This window comes from Fragaria vesca, linkage group LG4, assembly GCF_000184155.1.
Source record: "Fragaria vesca subsp. vesca linkage group LG4, FraVesHawaii_1.0, whole genome shotgun sequence".
NCBI lineage: Eukaryota > Viridiplantae > Streptophyta > Magnoliopsida > Rosales > Rosaceae > Fragaria > Fragaria vesca.
Window position 1 is genome coordinate 18,190,367 of NC_020494.1, and position 16,429 is coordinate 18,206,795.

Here is a 16,429-nt window from a genome sequence, read left to right on the forward strand (position 1 = left end):
TTTAAGTACTACTGCTTATTGCTTCCTTGCATGCTTGAGCAAATATCAACTGTAGGCGTCCACTATTTATAACTAAGGAAGCTGCTTCTGCTGGTCTTTACTACTTCTTCTAGTCGTTGTACGTGTTTCGATTCACAGTCGGGAGGAAAATGTGTGGGGATAAAGTGTTGTTGCAGGAATGGATGAACCTAGACGACTTCATGGCATTTGTGCATACCGCATAGAGATATAAGTATATGGTAGAGAATATCTGGAAAGATCAATGGAATTGCTACTCCCAATTGATCGATGTCTATCTCTATCTATCCAATATATTCCACAGGTTTACCTTTTGAGGCTTTTTCGATAGATCGATCAAAGAGAGATAGATGAACCCATGAAGGGATCCATGTCCATATTCATATATCCGCGCTCGATAGATCATAGTCACACAAAAGAGGCTTATGGCCGGAATGCTGGACCGCAGGTATGGAGACTCATGAGGATCGATCTGATATGCTCGCCAAGTGGAGCACAAGCGTTTGTTATATCGCCATCATCAAAGTTGAATCAATGTCTACATTTAACCAAGTTAACGAGGAATATTAACTTTTACCAACTCGATCACTTGTGGTTAATTAGATGATATATGTTGATACGGTTGACTAAGTAGAAGCACCTTGCTTGAACGCTTGTTTTGTTTATATATAATACGTAATCTCTCAGTTAGTTTGACTAATTAAACTTTGAAGAGGAGATTAATTAAGGCTGTAATCTTAATATTAATTCAGTTATTCATCTGACCCACTATTCAGACCAGGTTCAGTAGTGGCCAAATCAATTTGTTCTGTCTAGCTCTACATGTCAATATATGTTTTCTGATATTATTCTCTCGTAGATGTTCCTTCACCACCTCTGGATAAATTTCAAGAACCTTGTAATAAGAATCCTGAGAATATATAGTTCATTTGCTATAAATACGGCAAGCATTTACATCATGTTACTACTCACTGCTCACTTAGCAAGAAACCAAAACAAGATGGATGGACAAGAGAGAGAATCGATCAATCAGTTAAAGTCGGTTGTTGCCTGGAGGTTCCCTGACCACTTCATTGGCATCGATCAGTATTCACTCATTCAGGGACAGATCCATTGCTACTGAAGTGTTTGGGGGAACTCTAGTTGCCACCTGACCTCTGCCATGCATCTCCGGCTTCATTGAGTTGCGAGCTTCCTCAATATCCTGAAGCTTTATAACCAAACAGGGTAAGCCGCAGAACCTATAGCTCGATCGATCAGTTTCTTCAACTTGCTTTGCATGCAAACATCATCACATCACATGCCTTTTGTGATAAGCTACTAATAATTGTTCATGTGATAAAAATAGCAAACCCTAGCACACAACGGTGATCAATTTTTATTGACTTTGTTATCTCTGCGTAGCTACCAGCTGCTACAGATTAGTAACCAATTTGCCAATTTGGTCACCAGCATTCATGGTTGTCTTTTATTTTATATACATATATACCAGGCAAGCAGCTGAAACCCAGGTCACTTTGCCCAGAAAATGCGCCTTGCAAGCGTCACATACTATATTTGGAGAGTGCAGGATGGGGCTTAGCCTATCTGATCCAAACTTGACCAACCTATAGGATGTTGCTATTTTACTCTAGCTAGGTGGGGGAAAGTTGGTTTAAACAGTCCCACCCTAGCTAGCTGGTTGATTTACAAGGGTAGGAAGCAAGATGCAAACCACAACAGTGAAACTTTGTGAGTACAAAGTTGGCTAGCTCGATCACTTCCTTACTCTCCCTTATATAATCTCCGTTTGCAGATAGAGATGGAGATAACAATTTTACTGGCAGCCAACATGATTTCCATTAGAAATCGGAAATGTCATAGCACCGTACACATGCTAGTCCTGTGCTTATGTTTATTTACACTTCTTGATACAACGTTTGCATTTGTAAGTACTACCCATGCATATCCAGTTTCTCATGATCACCACTGAAGCAAGCTTATTCTTTCATATATATAGTTGATCTACAGTTTATATGATTGTCTTTGATTACAGTGGCTTAATCACGGAGGTGACAATAGTAACAGAAGGTATGCTAATGGGGAAGTGCTCATCAACCCAAGGACGGTGTTAAACATGCGACAGAAGTGGTCATTTTTCGCCGGTAAAGACATAACCGCAACCCCTGCAGTGGCTGATGGAAGGATCTACTTCCCATCATGGAATGGATTTCTGTACGCCGTGAATGCATTTACCGGCGCTTTGATATGGAAGCAGAACCTCAGTCAGTTAACTGGACTAAACGGCACAGGAATCGTAGTGAATGTGACAGTATCCAGAGCAACCCCAACAATAGCTGGTAACCTTTTGATCGTTGGTATTTATGGACCTGCAGTTGTGATTGCTGTGGATCGTTCCAACGGGAGGCTTGTCTGGTCTACTCAACTAGACTCACGCCCCCGAACTATGATCACTATGTCTGGCACCGTACTCCTAGGGTGAGTAAGATACATGTGGTTTCAATTTGTATAGGGAATCCTTGCTAACATGCATATTGAACTAAATTAACCTTCATTTCTGCAGGTCATTTTATGTAGGGGTGTCATCTCTGGAAGAAGGCTTACCAGCTTCTCAATGTTGCAGTTTCCGCGGCAGTGTAGCAAAGCTAGATCTTAGAACTGGTGCAGTCATATGGAGGACTTATATGCTACCGGACAACAGCGGTAGATTGAACGGTTACTCAGGAGCCGCAGTATGGGGAAGCAGCCCCTCCATTGATGTGTTGCGGAGACATGTCTATGTAGCAACTGGGAACCTCTACACAGCTCCACCTGAGGTGATTCAATGTCAAGAGGAGCAGAACAACCAGACAGGAAAGCCTACACAGCCTGACCAGTGCACCGGTCCAGATATCCACTTCAATTCAATTCTTGCATTGGATCTTGTTACCGGGAGGATTGTATGGTCTAGGCAGCTAGGTGGTTACGACATTTTCTACTTTGCTTGTTTGATACCGAACAACCCCGACTGCCCACCAGGACCTAATGATGATGCCGACTTTGGAGAGGCACCAATGCTGCTTACCATACACCCGAATGGAACAAGCCGTGACGTCGTGGTGGCTGTGCAGAAGAGCGGCTTTGCTTGGGCTCTAGACCGTGACAATGGAAACATTACTTGGTTCAAGGTTAGTTTACGACTTCAAACTTCAAAGTAGGTTCTCATGCTCAGATCAGCTACTAAACCTTGTTATATTTTGTAGTTGGCTGGACCAGGTAGCAATGAAGGAGGAGGGATATGGGGTGCAGCCACAGATGGGAGAAGGGTGTACACAAACATCGCCAATGGCCAACGACAGAGGTTCACTCTAGCACCATCAAACCTAACAACAACAGCCGGGGTATGGGTGGCTCTGGATGTTGATACCGGGAAGATTCTGTGGACAACAGCAAACCCAAGCAACGACACTACCCAGGGACCTGTTAGTGTTGCTAATGGTGTTGTTTTTGCTGGGTCTATGGCTTCCAATGGTCCCATATATGCCATGGATGCGACCACCGGAAAGATTTTGTGGTCAACTAATACCGGTTCTTCGGTGTACGGGGGTGTTTCAGCAAGCTATGGGTGCATTTACCTTGGAACTGGGTACACAGTTGGCCTGGCTAAGTTTCACCCGACTTGGACAGGTGGTACTTCATTGTTTGCTTTCTGCGTTGTATGAGTGAAGCATCTCTTCGAAGACTTAAGAGAAATGTGAACTACTATCTGCATGATTTCTAAAAAGAAAGATACAAATAAAACCATTGCAATGCAATGGCCTTTTCAGTAATGTCTGCTGGTAAATGTTGCCATATATGTTACTAGTCAACTTTTCCATGTAGATGCAATAACCAAGTACATTTGGGGCATACAGTTAAGCCTACAGATCCTCTGATATCAACGTAGTAATTTCCATTAGAAAACCAAAGTATTTAGCATTCACTGAAAACCCGAAGCTCAAGGCCTCATAATAGATAAGAGTATAGCAGCAAGACCTACATAACAAACCCTACAGTAAAAGAAAAGAACAAACTAGCTAAACACTAAAAGCACACCTATTACTTAACAAAATAGATCTTGGTGCTGGTTACAATTGTACCTTGGTGCCAACAACATTGTGTAAAACATGAAACCGCAAAGCATTAATTCTCTTTTTTCTTTTTCTTTTTTGCCTGCCTTTGATATATTTCCATGGAGTACTGCTGCCTCATCTAAATTCACCTCCTCCACTCAGGTTGGATCCCCTTATCTGAAATTGGCAGTACCAATAATTATGGACAATGAGATATTGAGAATGATAACATAATTTCAAGTGGTTAAAAAGGCACCAAAGACGTTATGAGTTGAGATGGTTCTTCAAAAAGACAATGAAAAGCTTTATACAGCAAAGACGCAACAAAAAAATTCAATATAAATATCTATCATAAAACCGAATTCAGCAAGAAAGTTTATATTGGCAGTTAAGACATTGTTTGAATTCAGCAGTTTTCCATTAAAGGAAATAACTGACAGCTTATCTCCAGATTAAAGGCCAAACAGTGTATTAAAAAACTAACAGAAAAAAGATCCAGACTAACCATTGTGTAATATCCTTTCAAAAATTGAGCTAAACTATTTAGTATGTAGTTATTTACGTATAAGAACATGGACCAAAAGGTGAATGTAAATGATGAAATATCCCAACCTAAACTAGAGAAAATAAATGCTTGAAATGATAATACATGGTATATATGTATAAATGGGAATGCAGGGAGAAACATGTGTGTAAGAGTATTTTTAAAAATAGAAAATAGAAACCTAAAGAGAAAATTGAAAGAAAAAAAAAAAACTGGAAACCAGACACCAGTCATTCGACCAAAGCCATAAATGAAAAGCAGATGGAGAAACACCGAAGGTTCACAACTTACCAAAACCATCCCTTGAAGATGATAAAGATCTGTCGGTCCTGATCACTCCTTTGCCTTGAACCAATTTTTGTGCTCGAGGAGAAAGTAAACTTAACTTGGTGTTGGTGGAAGAAGACAGAGAATGCCGTCTGGTTAAAAGATTCTTCTCAACCACGTCTCGTGCAAACCTGGGGGAGCCCTGTCCTTTCAGCCTAGCTCTGGCAGATTCAGTTGGTGCCATGTAACTTGGAACTCTGGCAGATTCAGTTGGTGCCATGTAACTTGGAACTCTTGGTGTGGTCTGAAGCCCATTCTCCCGATGATCAAACTTCACAGGTAAGGAAGCCCTTCTCTGGCTGTGTTTTTGTTCCTCATTGCTAATAAAGTTGTCTGCAGAGGTTAGAACCTCATTTAGTGGTTGAATTTCTTCATTTTTGCCATTGTTCTCCATGGATTGCATGTCACCAGAAGAATGGTCATCTAACTTTTGCAATGTCTCATTTGTTGGTGTCAACTCCATACATTCTGGATCAGAGTGTTTGGAGACAGAAACTTCCACATGTTGCATCTTTGGAGAACTCTCGCTAGTGCGCTGCTCTGCATCATCAAGAGCAGGGGCTATAACTATCTCTGTACTGTGCTTCGGTATCTCCTTATCAACCTCTGACCGATCAGAAACCTCCTCCTTGGAATCAGAAACCTTCTTCTTGGAACCAGAAACCTCCTCCTTGGGATCAGAAACCTTCTTCTTGGGATCAGAAACCTTCTTGGAATTAGAAACCTCCTTGGGATCAGATACTTTTCTAACATTACTTTTGTGCTTCTCAACTCCATTCTGTTGATGTTCCTGAACTGAGTTCACTGGATGACTTGAAACTTTCCTCATAATTCGTTTAGGCTTTTCAGAATCTGAAGTGACACGATTTGGCCCATTTTCATTGGATAGTCTGCGGACAGTTCTTTTTGGCTTAGCTGGTTCAGTTTCTACTGTTTGAATCTTCTTGTATTTGCCACGAGATTTCGGATCAGGTTTTTTCTTTAGTTGTAAAACAGGTTCCCAAAAGCATGATCTGGTCCACCGGTCAAGCCACACCCCGGACGAGTTCGGATCCTCTGGACCATACTGGAGACGTAGAGGACTAGCAGTAGGCAATGATGCCAGAAGCTGAAAGTGAAAAATCATAGTCAAATAAACAAATTAGACCAGCAGTGAAAGTACCAAAAACATACAGGAATTAATCATTTATCATGTTCCCTTATTATGCCAGAGTCTTTACGTGGTTTTAAAACTTGTATTTGAGGCATAAGAGCATGACACTCCAAATTCAGGTAGGAACACAAATAACACCTGGGGATCACTTCCTCAGGTGGTACCTGACAACTCTGTTCCCACATTTGAACGCTAGGTCTCACATTGACAGAACATAATTTCTTCCTAATAACTATATGAATATATTCCAATACAACCCACCAAACTAACGCACACCTATAAGCATGGCTCTCCTGGATTATGGCATACTATTTCATATGATAACAGTAACTCCTTTAGACCAAATGGCACAGACCACAAGTTTAAAAACTTATCCACCACAAAATTGTAAGTGAAATTTCCAACCTCACAGACATGTAAAAAGGTCGGCACCTTCTGATGTGAATCAAGAGCGCTGTGCTGATCATAGTATTAAGCAGTAGCCATATATAATATGATTTAGATCGTGTAGCCATATATAATATGTTTCGGATCGTGAGCTTTAATATGATTTATAATATGATAAATTCAGTATATTTTTCATAATGAAAATCCAAGAGATTAACCTTTATAAGTAAATAACCATGTCTTGGGAAAATACTCAAGTACTCACCTTCTGAGCAAAAGCATTTTTTGGAAGCCTCTCCACTTGGGACGATGCAGTTTCACCAGAGTAACCGAAACATGTATCACCCTGATGCATATAACAATGTTAATGGATGCCAAAAGTACATAACTAAAATGAAAAGAGCACAGCATGACACATTAAAGCTCTTTCAAGATGTTGCCACACATTAGCAAGATAAAGGCAATATACACTAACAGTCATATCATGTACGAGAATTACATATTACCAATTCATACATGTTGATTTATCAATCTCCGATACACATAGCCATTATATCATATCCACTACCACAAAATGTTTGGCATGAAGAATATAACATATACTTTTGCTCCAGTCGAAAAGAATCAGACAATAACTGCTGGCACAATGAAATATGAAAAGGTAACCAGAATTTACCTGATGTATTTTATGCACTTCAACTCCAATATCCGAATGTCTAACATGCTGACCACGAATCAGTGCTTGAAACTTCACAATCCCCTGGACACATAACAATGTGGATACAGCTTGTCTTCTGACCAAATGACCACGAATAAGTGCTTGCAGCCTTATGATGCCCTTCAGGGTTCGATATGCACGGCGAGCCTTCAAAGACAATTAAGCAAACATCAGTGGCTATAAGTTTGGACAAGAACATTATATCCTATAGCAAGGTACAACATACATTACTTAGCATAATTATCAACAATAAGCAGATAATGAATGAGAGGAAAGTACCACATATCCTCTATAAGCACTCTGCGCCTTTGTGGCCGCTTCCTCTCGCTTCCGAAGATCCTGAGACCCCGAACTAGAGATAGCCTGTGTCTGTCCATCATCCTTTCCCGACGAAAGTGTAATGTTATCATTCGGTACTTCTGCAGCTGCTCTGATTTCTGAGTCCACTCCGTTACTAACAACCGTCGCAACCAATGGTAGTGATATCACAGGTGCACTGACAGTGAACTCCGGCACAGACAGCTTTGAAGAGAACACCGACTCCCCTTTACTTGCAGATTTCTGCACAGAACAACATCAGAATTCGCAATTCAAAACTTAACAACACTCTAAAGTTTCGCATTCTATCAGCTAAATGATTCGAGAAAAAAGTCACAAAATCACAATACCTCTCTTCCTTTGGACGATTTCTTCCCAAGAAGCAAATTCTTGATCCATTTCCCCGGCGTTTTCCCCATCTCAACAAGTCAAATCCAGCTCCAAAACTCAATTCACAGCACCTGCATATAATATATAGTATACAGTCAAATCGAAACTCTATACCAATCGAAAACGATACTGAAACAGATGGAATCTGGAGCCGAATTTCATTAAAATATACTGAATTTAAAACCATACCATCCTTATCAGTCACATTACCGTTTCTAAGATTAAACAGAAATAAATAAATAAAATATAATAAATCGTACAGATGGTTTAGTATGAAAAGCAAGAATGTACATTGAGAATGAGAAACAGACCTAACACACAAAACATGAATCCATTCAAAGATGGAAATCCACTCGATCTGATTGTGAGCTCAAAATGCAGGAGGACTTCGAAACCCTAAGCGTACCGAACGAAGAAGAACTGAGAAAACGAAAGGAGAAAAGTACCGTAGAACGAAGAAGACGACGCCGTTTTAGCAAAATCGCGGAGTCGATTGGGTCTCTGCTCGGCGCTGCCGACTGAGCTCTGCTCACTGTTCGAAACCACCTGGAGCTTCTTCTTTTTTTGGCTAAATTGCGGAGTTGTAAAACAAAGAGTTGCGGAGTGGAAATGTATCTACCAAAGTACCAACCGGAGGAATAAACGACGTCGTTTTCCGGGTTGGTTCAGTGAATGTGGACCTGGGCGGAATGTGAGTTGGCCCGGGAAGAGTGAAACAAGAGTTGGCCCAAATCAGGGCCCGTAGTTACTTGATATGGCATATGAACTCTGAAGTAGGGTAGAGGGAGCAAGTGTGGTTTTATATCTTATCTTATGAATAAAGTACATATGTTTGGAATTAGCCAATTAGGTTTTGGGAAAATTGTTTGTGTGTCAATTATATGTTTGACAGTCACATCAATCTGTTAAGCACTAGGAGACTTTTAAGTCGAAACATCCCTCTCACAAATGAAAGAAATTTCGAATCTTTCAAAGTAGTTTGTGGGTTACTAAGTACTGATCATAAAACGAATTTTTATGAAATTGTAATGTTCTCACCAAACGATTCAAAAGAGATTGCATATCCTCTGATAATGGATTTTTAGAGGGAGTGCATGTGTGTGACCTCTGCTTATTGATGAATTTTTTCCAATAATTACAAGATTGAAAATGATGTGAGGATAAGCCTCTCACAAATGAAAAATCTTTCGAATCTTTCAAAGTAGTTTATAGGTTACTAAGTACTGATCATAAAACGAACTTTTCTGAAATTGTAATGTTCTCACCAAACGATTCAAAAGAGATTTGCATATCCTCTGATAATGGATTTTTAGAGGGAGTGCATGTGAGTATGACCTCTGCTTATTGATGAATTATTTCCAATAATTGCAAGATTGAAAATGATGTGAGGATAACCCTTTTTAATACCTGAGGAACTTTTTTCTTTGTTTGGTAAACGATGGATTAATCATCTCATAATTCGATCATGGATCGCTTGCCAAATAATCATACATTATATGCAAGTAGACATTAGCACACTTCATTTAAAATTTCTTCTGCTCTCTATATTACCATAATAACAAGTCGTCGTTTTGCAAACTGGAGCAACCCTATTTCCATGAGAAAGAACAAAACACGTTAACACAGATAGATAGAAACAAATGTCAGCTGGCAAATAGTGGATTAGGTGAAGCTAACCCCCATATTAATCCAAGTCATTAATCTTAATCTCTGCATTTCCTAATTCCTAATTCCCTGCTCTTTGTCTATGGCCACCGACAGTCCCATACAACCTCACCGAGCTTCAGGCTTGGCAACACAAAACGACATACGTATAGTCGTCATACCATCCTGAGCTGGATGATTCCGATGGGAGTGACACCGACTCATGGGCATACGCACTATACATGTTTGAAAATGAAACTAACAAGCCACATAATTTCAAGCTGTAACAATCTTCGGAATTTGGCCAGTATTGAGACTTTCAAGTCACAAATCGTTACGTTAATTCGTTGTATGTTTGTACATACTTGTATCGAATATCGACTATCTAATAATTTGAGTGTTCGACAAGACATATTAACCCTCCGGAAAACCGAGTTTTTGTTCCACTCCAGTTTGAAAAAGTTACCAGTTGCAGTGTTGCACCATGTTTCACTGTTTCTTCTCAATGCAGAGCCATTTCCTTTATTCCTCGTTACTATTTCAGACATGACATGAACGAGGATTTCATGAGACCTTAAAGACAAGCGCGCCTAGCTAGGTATCACGAATCGCACGTGCTGCCGGCGCGTGAGTTCCAGATACTCGCCGGGGAGGGTTTACCCTAACAAGCGTGGTCAACATCTTGGTTCTCTCAAATCTCAACGTTGCGTTTGAATCAGAGCTCAGTTGACTTAAAAGCCAAGCACTGCATGCAGGAAATTTGTTAACGAAGAACAATAAATAAAACCATGGATTTGCAGAATTTTTAAAAAAAATATTTAGTTAGTTGGCTCTCATTGTCTCTTAGTACTTGACTCACCACTTTCCACACTGTCCCTCATGTTAGCTCAGAAATTCCAGTCTTTTCAGATCTTTGAATCAAAGCTGGGTGCTATTACAGAGCAATCATTATCACAATAACACTGTACGTAAGTAAAATCCTTCCTTGTCATCCCAGTGCACCAAACCAAGATCCTTATTCTCTCTTTAGCTACTAACTCTCTTATTCTAATCCCAATCAGTTTGCTATTCATAGTTTAGCGCAGAACCTGCTTTTCTCTAGACTAGGTATAACAGAAAATATATACCCTCTTCTTTTCTAGCTTCGTCACAGTTGGTTCTGATCACAGTTTGTGCTAGCTAGCTTGAAGCTTTTGATCCTATATTTATGTTAATTAGTGCCTTAGAGGGAGTTGAACCCTGTGGCTTTTGAGTCCAATCCAAGCAATGAAGAATTTCTGGTTGTGTTCGAGTTTGCTGCTTGTGATTCTGTCTCTGTTTCCTCCGATCGCAACTGCTCAGTTAACAGCAACAGAGAGACGTATCCTATTCCAAGTTCAGAAGCTTCTAGAGTATCCTCCTGCTCTGCAAGGATGGTCGAACTGGACCAACTTCTGCTACCTTCCTCCTTCTTCATCTCTCAAAATCGTCTGCACCAACAATCGCGTAACAGAGTTAACGGTCGTCGGAAACAAGTCCGCCCCATCTCACCTCCCGCAAAGAAGTATCATCATTTCTCAGCCGACTACTCTGTCGAGAAGCTTCTCCATTGATTCCTTCTTCACCGTCGTCACGAAGCTCTCCGGCCTCAAAGTCCTCACCCTGGTTGGTTTAGGCCTGTGGGGACCGCTGCCGGCGAAGATCAACAGATTTTGGTACCTGGAGCAGCTCAATATTAGTTCGAATTTCATCTCCGGCTCTGTTCCTGCTTCACTTGCTTCAATGAAGAATCTGAGGAGCATCAACTTGGCAGATAATATGTTCAATGGGAGTGTCCCAGATCTTAAGGGTTTGGCACTTCTTGAAGAGATCAATTTGGGGAACAATCATATTGGACCTGCGTTTCCCTCATTGGGAAATAGCCTTGTAAGTCTCATACTTAGAAACAACTCTGTGAGATCTCAGATTCCCAAAATGTTGACCGGATTTGATCAGCTGCAGCAGCTGGACCTCTCCTATAATAACTTTGTTGGTCCAATTCCTTCTTTCTTGTTCTCCCTCCCTTCACTTCAGTACCTAAATTTGGCTCAGAACCAACTCACTGGGGCTCTTTCGGTGAACACAACTTGCAGTGCAAAGCTTCAAGTTGTGGATGTTTCACAGAACCTTTTGATAGGGGTACTGCCTTCCTGCATTGGATCAAAGTCGTCAAATCGGACGGTTTTTGATTCATGGAACTGTTTGTCTAGTGGAGTGTCAAAGTATCAGCATACCTACAAGTATTGTCACAAGGAGGCCTTGGCTGTTAAGCCTCCTGTTAAAACTCAACAGGAGGAGTCAAAAATAAAGATAGGAGTTGTGCTTGGTATCATTGGTGGCATTGTTGGTATTGCTGGAGTAATAGGGTTGCTGATTTTTGTCATCATCAAGAAAGTAGGAGATAGGAAGAAAGAAGATAAATTTGACACCAGACCTCATCTCGAAAAGTTTACGTTTCAAGCATCCCATATGCCAAACTCAGAAGCAAGTAAGGCCCTCTTTGCTCCCTATTTTTTTGTGTCCTAACTGATGCAGGAGTAGTAGTCCTGTTTTGAGCTTAGAAGCTTTATGAAGCTGATTTTATCTGCATTTTTAAGGGCATGTCCCCCAAATGATGAGGCTGCCAACCCTTGGCCTGCCACCGTATCGTGTTTTCACATTGGAAGAAATCGAGGATGCAACGAACAATTTTGATGCTTCAAACCTAATGGTTGAAGGATCTCAAGGACAGGTATTGATTAGTATTGCATTAACTCTGAAATGGTTGTTGGGTTTGAATGTGTGTTACTTAATGTGTGCAATATAAACAGGTCTACAGAGGCTGGGTTAGAGATGGTGCAGGGGTACTAGTGAAATGTGTGAAACTAAAGCAGAAGAATATGCCCCAAAACTTGGTGCAGAATGTGGAAGCCTTGTCAAAGCTAAGGCATAAGCATTTGGTCAGTGTTCTTGGACACTGTACTGTCACTTTTCAGGACCCTCCTAATACAGTTACCACTGTATTCATTGTTCTTGAAAACATCTCAAATGGGTCATTGAGAGACCATCTCACTGGTAAAAGCCCCCTTTGTCAAAACTAAAGATCATATCATAAAAAAAAGTCTTAGATACTTGAAAAGTTTCTTATATATTTCGCTTAACTTTGCAGATTGGAGAAAGAAAGACTGGCTGAAATGGCCACAGAGAATGGCTGTAACTATTGGTATTGCAAGGGGAGTTCAGTTCTTGCACACCGGGGTAGCACCCGGCGTCTTTGGAAATAATTTGAAGATGGAAAACATATTGTTGGATGAGAGTGTTTCTGCAAAGATCAGCAACTATAACCTTCCATTTCAGGTGAGAATAAGAGCAGACATAACCATCATTGCTAATGCTTGTCAAATTAGAGAAAGAAGTGAACTAAGGTGTTGCTGTTAACATTACATTTTCGATTTAGCAGATTGGTTCAGAGAGTCCTAAACCCAGTGCTGAAGCAGAGAAGGAAGATATTTACCAGCTGGGTGTCATTCTGCTCCAAGTTCTTACTGGCAAGTTGGTCAAATCAACAAGTGAACTGAATGAGCTCAAGCTTGAGGTATGCATACAATCTACTCAAGTACCCATCTTTTCTCTTATCAAACGGTTTTAGGGGAACTTATTCATATGCATTTTTGGTCTAAACAGCTCGAGAAAGGCTTAGCAGAAGGGCAATCGAGACTACGACTTGCAATAGATCCCTCTATCCAGGGTAGTTTTGCATACCAGTCGCTGAAGACCGCTGTCGAAATCACCATCAATTGTCTGTGCAGAGACCCAAGCAAGCGTCCTTCAATAGATAATGTTCTCTGGAATTTGCAGTACGCAGTTCAGGTCCAAGAGGGATGGACCAGCAGCGGCAACCTTAGTGCACAAATGTAGTTAGTGTAGCCCTGTCTATACAAATAAAATGTAAATGCAGCTCGCAGCTCGCGTTGATGTTTAGCACAATTTCAATACAACCATAAATTTCTCCCGATCTTTCATTGAGCTGAGTACCTTGTCCAAGTTAAAAAATAAAAACAAGCACATAAAAACAAGCATACGAAACTGGTCCATAATATATATAAATTAATAAATATACGAGGCCAAATACCATACGAAAGCCCAAGCAAACATTCACAAGATCAAATGTCTGAGTTCACAACAGAATGATCATAAGTTTCAGGTTATTTAAACATGTTCCACTGATCTCTGAAAGCTCCCGATTAGGAGCAAGGGTTGTTAATCAGCAGTCCAACTCTGCTCAACAATCTCACGGACTCTCCTGTTGTATTCCCGTTTGTTCTCACTGAACATACGTGCAGCTTCTGAATTTGCTGGAGAGTTCGGGTTTGGATCACACAGCAATGACTGCAATCAGATGAAAAATACGAATTAGAATACTTCATCCATCAACTAGGTGGTTGTGTAGTGTCAAATGCTATCTCTACATGCTTCTACAGTCCTTTGTTCTTAGCAGATTGATATAAATGAATTTTTCTATCCATAGGAGCAATAGGTATGACCTCCTTGAAATGTTTAAAAATACACCAACAACTCAGATTCCTCTTTTTAAGTGGAAGACTTGATTAGTATACCCAAAGGGAACTTATTAATGTAGTTCTGTAAAGAAGCTAATATGCTACAGAGGCTTTAACGTATAGATTCAACTGAACAAGATAAGCTAGTTCAATGATTTCACAGATAGAGCCTGGCAATTACAAGCTATCACATGATGCAATGAAACAAGAGACAGAGAAAATCCAATGACTAATATATTGAATACCTGAATCGAAGTAAGTATAGCTGCTACATCATAAATTGGGCTCCATTGATTCTGTAGGATGTCCAAACAAATGCTTCCATCCGCATAAACTGGATAAGAGGCAAACCAATGAAAATTTAGAACTTGAAAGATATATTAGCTCTTTGAGTGATGATAATCAGTAATTCAATGATCAATTTAAAAATGTTTGGGAGATTCCAAAAAAATTGCCAAAAGTTGCCCCTTGTTCAGCTCCATTTTTCACCCGTCAGAAATTAGTTTGGATGTCTAGTGACTACAAAGACATGACAGCAGGCCTACTTTTCTCAGAAAAACAAAAATATACAATGACAAAAGAAGCAAGGTATGAAACAGAAGATTAACTACTGATAAGACCACACGAAAAGAGAACATATTGTGCCAAGAGTAAAACATAAATCAGTGTAGGTCAGCGAGCTACACCTCACTCACTAAGCCCCGAGGTTAAGCCAAAAGAGTTGACTACAGTTCTAACATAGTAAATTACTAGACTTGTGAAGCATATAGAATAACCAATAATGTTGTTTGTATGTGCATAATTACATATACATGCACTAAAAGTACCAACATATGTACAAAGGTAATACGTGTGTGCTTATATCTGAAGTTTCTGATTCAAACTTACTGTTAGGATGAAACATTCGGGAAACAAAGCGCACTGTTGGTGGCTTATTTGGATAATCCTCGGAAAATTGAAGTGTCAACTTGAACGTACCTGACATACAAAAATATAATAAGAGACTAAACTTATTTGAAAGAAGAACAATCCATTTGCAATACAATATAAATCTCTTTTCAAATTGTAAGAGGAAGAAGAAGAGAAATTCACCTCCATCCCATGGGGTGTCATCGGGCCTGCAATTCAACCAACCAATTGCATCAGTAAATAGATAATGAAGCTGTACTGAATTTCAAGCAAAAACATCAATATGCACAAAGCTGAATTAGAAACACAAACTACTATCTCCATCCAAGACATACCCGAATATAACAGCATTCCAAAGCATAATATTATTGTCCTGAGGAGCACCGCTTATGCCGGCAGGAGGGTCCTGCTGCAACCTCTTGAAATCCCTCATCAGTCTCTTCCTTGCAGGAGTCGACATCCTCACCGCCTACATATGTGGCCATGAAAAATCAATACTTACAGATAGTCAAATACAATCAGTAAACATGCATGCAGCTAAAGATAGACAATTGATGACTTCTAGCAACAGAATGAGGTGCAGAAGTCATGTAACTACGAAAACACAACATATTTAAGGCTTCAAGCAACATAATTGAAGTCGAAAAGAACATAATTTAAACTTAAACTCAACACTCAAAACCTCTACCATCTAAACCCATGCTCGACGATAATGAAAAGTACACATCACAGCTCAAACCATAACGTTCCCGAGCATGTAACACTGAAAAGATAAGGAACTATATAATGACAGTGCCTCAGAGCTGAATTTCAATGACCCTGAGCTCAACTAAATGATCGAATCATCCGAATCGTGACATCTGTGACTGAATTTCAGACTCATCCAAAAATCATAGTCAACCAGTTGCTACCAAAGATTCGAACTTCAAAAAATAAAAGCATACACAACCAAAAACCAAGATCCACAACCCAACCAGCTACCTCCTACAGCTACTCTAATTTGCAATCAAAACCAAAACCGTAGGGTTTAGTTTTTCTTGTATCGCAATCAACAGATTAGATCTTCTTCACAAATCGCATCACACACAAACACCGCAAATCACAGCACCAATACAAACCACAGCGAAATTACACAGTAGATGAAAACAGAAAGCTGAAAAATCAAAGATTCAGTCACCTGTTAGCTGACGGCGAGAAGATTTCGGTTATCGGAATCAACCGCGGGAACGGCAGCTGAGGAATTTCCCGCGAAACGAAGAGACGGCGGACGAAGGCGCGACGGTGACGGAGAATGACTTCCACGGTGACCGGCGATCAAGGGAAGAGAGGAGAGAGAGAGAGAGAGAGAGAGAGAGAGAGAGAGATAGTAATTTA

General features: G+C 40.2%; 4 protein-coding genes across 4 annotated transcripts; 2 read left to right on the top strand and 2 right to left on the bottom strand.

The window, feature by feature from the left end:
- The first annotated feature begins 1,688 nt into the window (after positions 1–1,688).
- Positions 1,689–3,719, top strand: LOC101308572 (polyvinylalcohol dehydrogenase-like). The gene is made up of 4 exons (XM_004298393.1): positions 1,689–1,945; positions 2,054–2,496; positions 2,582–3,185; positions 3,261–3,719. Exons 1-4 carry the CDS (start codon positions 1,820–1,822, stop codon positions 3,717–3,719), a joined length of 1,632 nt encoding a protein of 543 aa, XP_004298441.1. The 5' UTR covers positions 1,689–1,819.
- A 482-nt stretch (positions 3,720–4,201) lies between these two features.
- LOC101312049 (protein IQ-DOMAIN 31-like) lies at positions 4,202–8,504 on the bottom strand. The gene is made up of 7 exons (XM_004297279.1): positions 8,393–8,504; positions 7,907–8,017; positions 7,518–7,799; positions 7,197–7,385; positions 6,786–6,866; positions 4,945–6,088; positions 4,202–4,286 (listed from the first exon to the last, which is right to left on the bottom strand). Exons 2-7 carry the CDS (start codon positions 7,973–7,975, stop codon positions 4,255–4,257), a joined length of 1,797 nt encoding a protein of 598 aa, XP_004297327.1. The 5' UTR covers positions 7,976–8,017; positions 8,393–8,504; the 3' UTR covers positions 4,202–4,254.
- Positions 8,505–10,326: 1,822 nt separating this feature from the next.
- Positions 10,327–13,612, top strand: LOC101312340 (probable LRR receptor-like serine/threonine-protein kinase At1g14390-like). The gene is given in 7 exon segments (XM_004297280.1): positions 10,327–12,092; positions 12,165–12,269; positions 12,271–12,339; positions 12,419–12,662; positions 12,757–12,944; positions 13,045–13,182; positions 13,272–13,612. Coding segments are annotated over 7 exon segments (2,214 nt in total). The 5' UTR covers positions 10,327–10,856; the 3' UTR covers positions 13,506–13,612.
- Positions 13,613–13,665: 53 nt separating this feature from the next.
- On the bottom strand, positions 13,666–16,429 carry LOC101312627 (ubiquitin-conjugating enzyme E2 2-like). Its single transcript, XM_004297281.1, has 6 exons — positions 16,233–16,429; positions 15,391–15,524; positions 15,239–15,264; positions 15,035–15,124; positions 14,392–14,480; positions 13,666–13,976 (listed from the first exon to the last, which is right to left on the bottom strand). Exons 2-6 carry the CDS (start codon positions 15,513–15,515, stop codon positions 13,848–13,850), a joined length of 459 nt encoding a protein of 152 aa, XP_004297329.1. The 5' UTR covers positions 15,516–15,524; positions 16,233–16,429; the 3' UTR covers positions 13,666–13,847.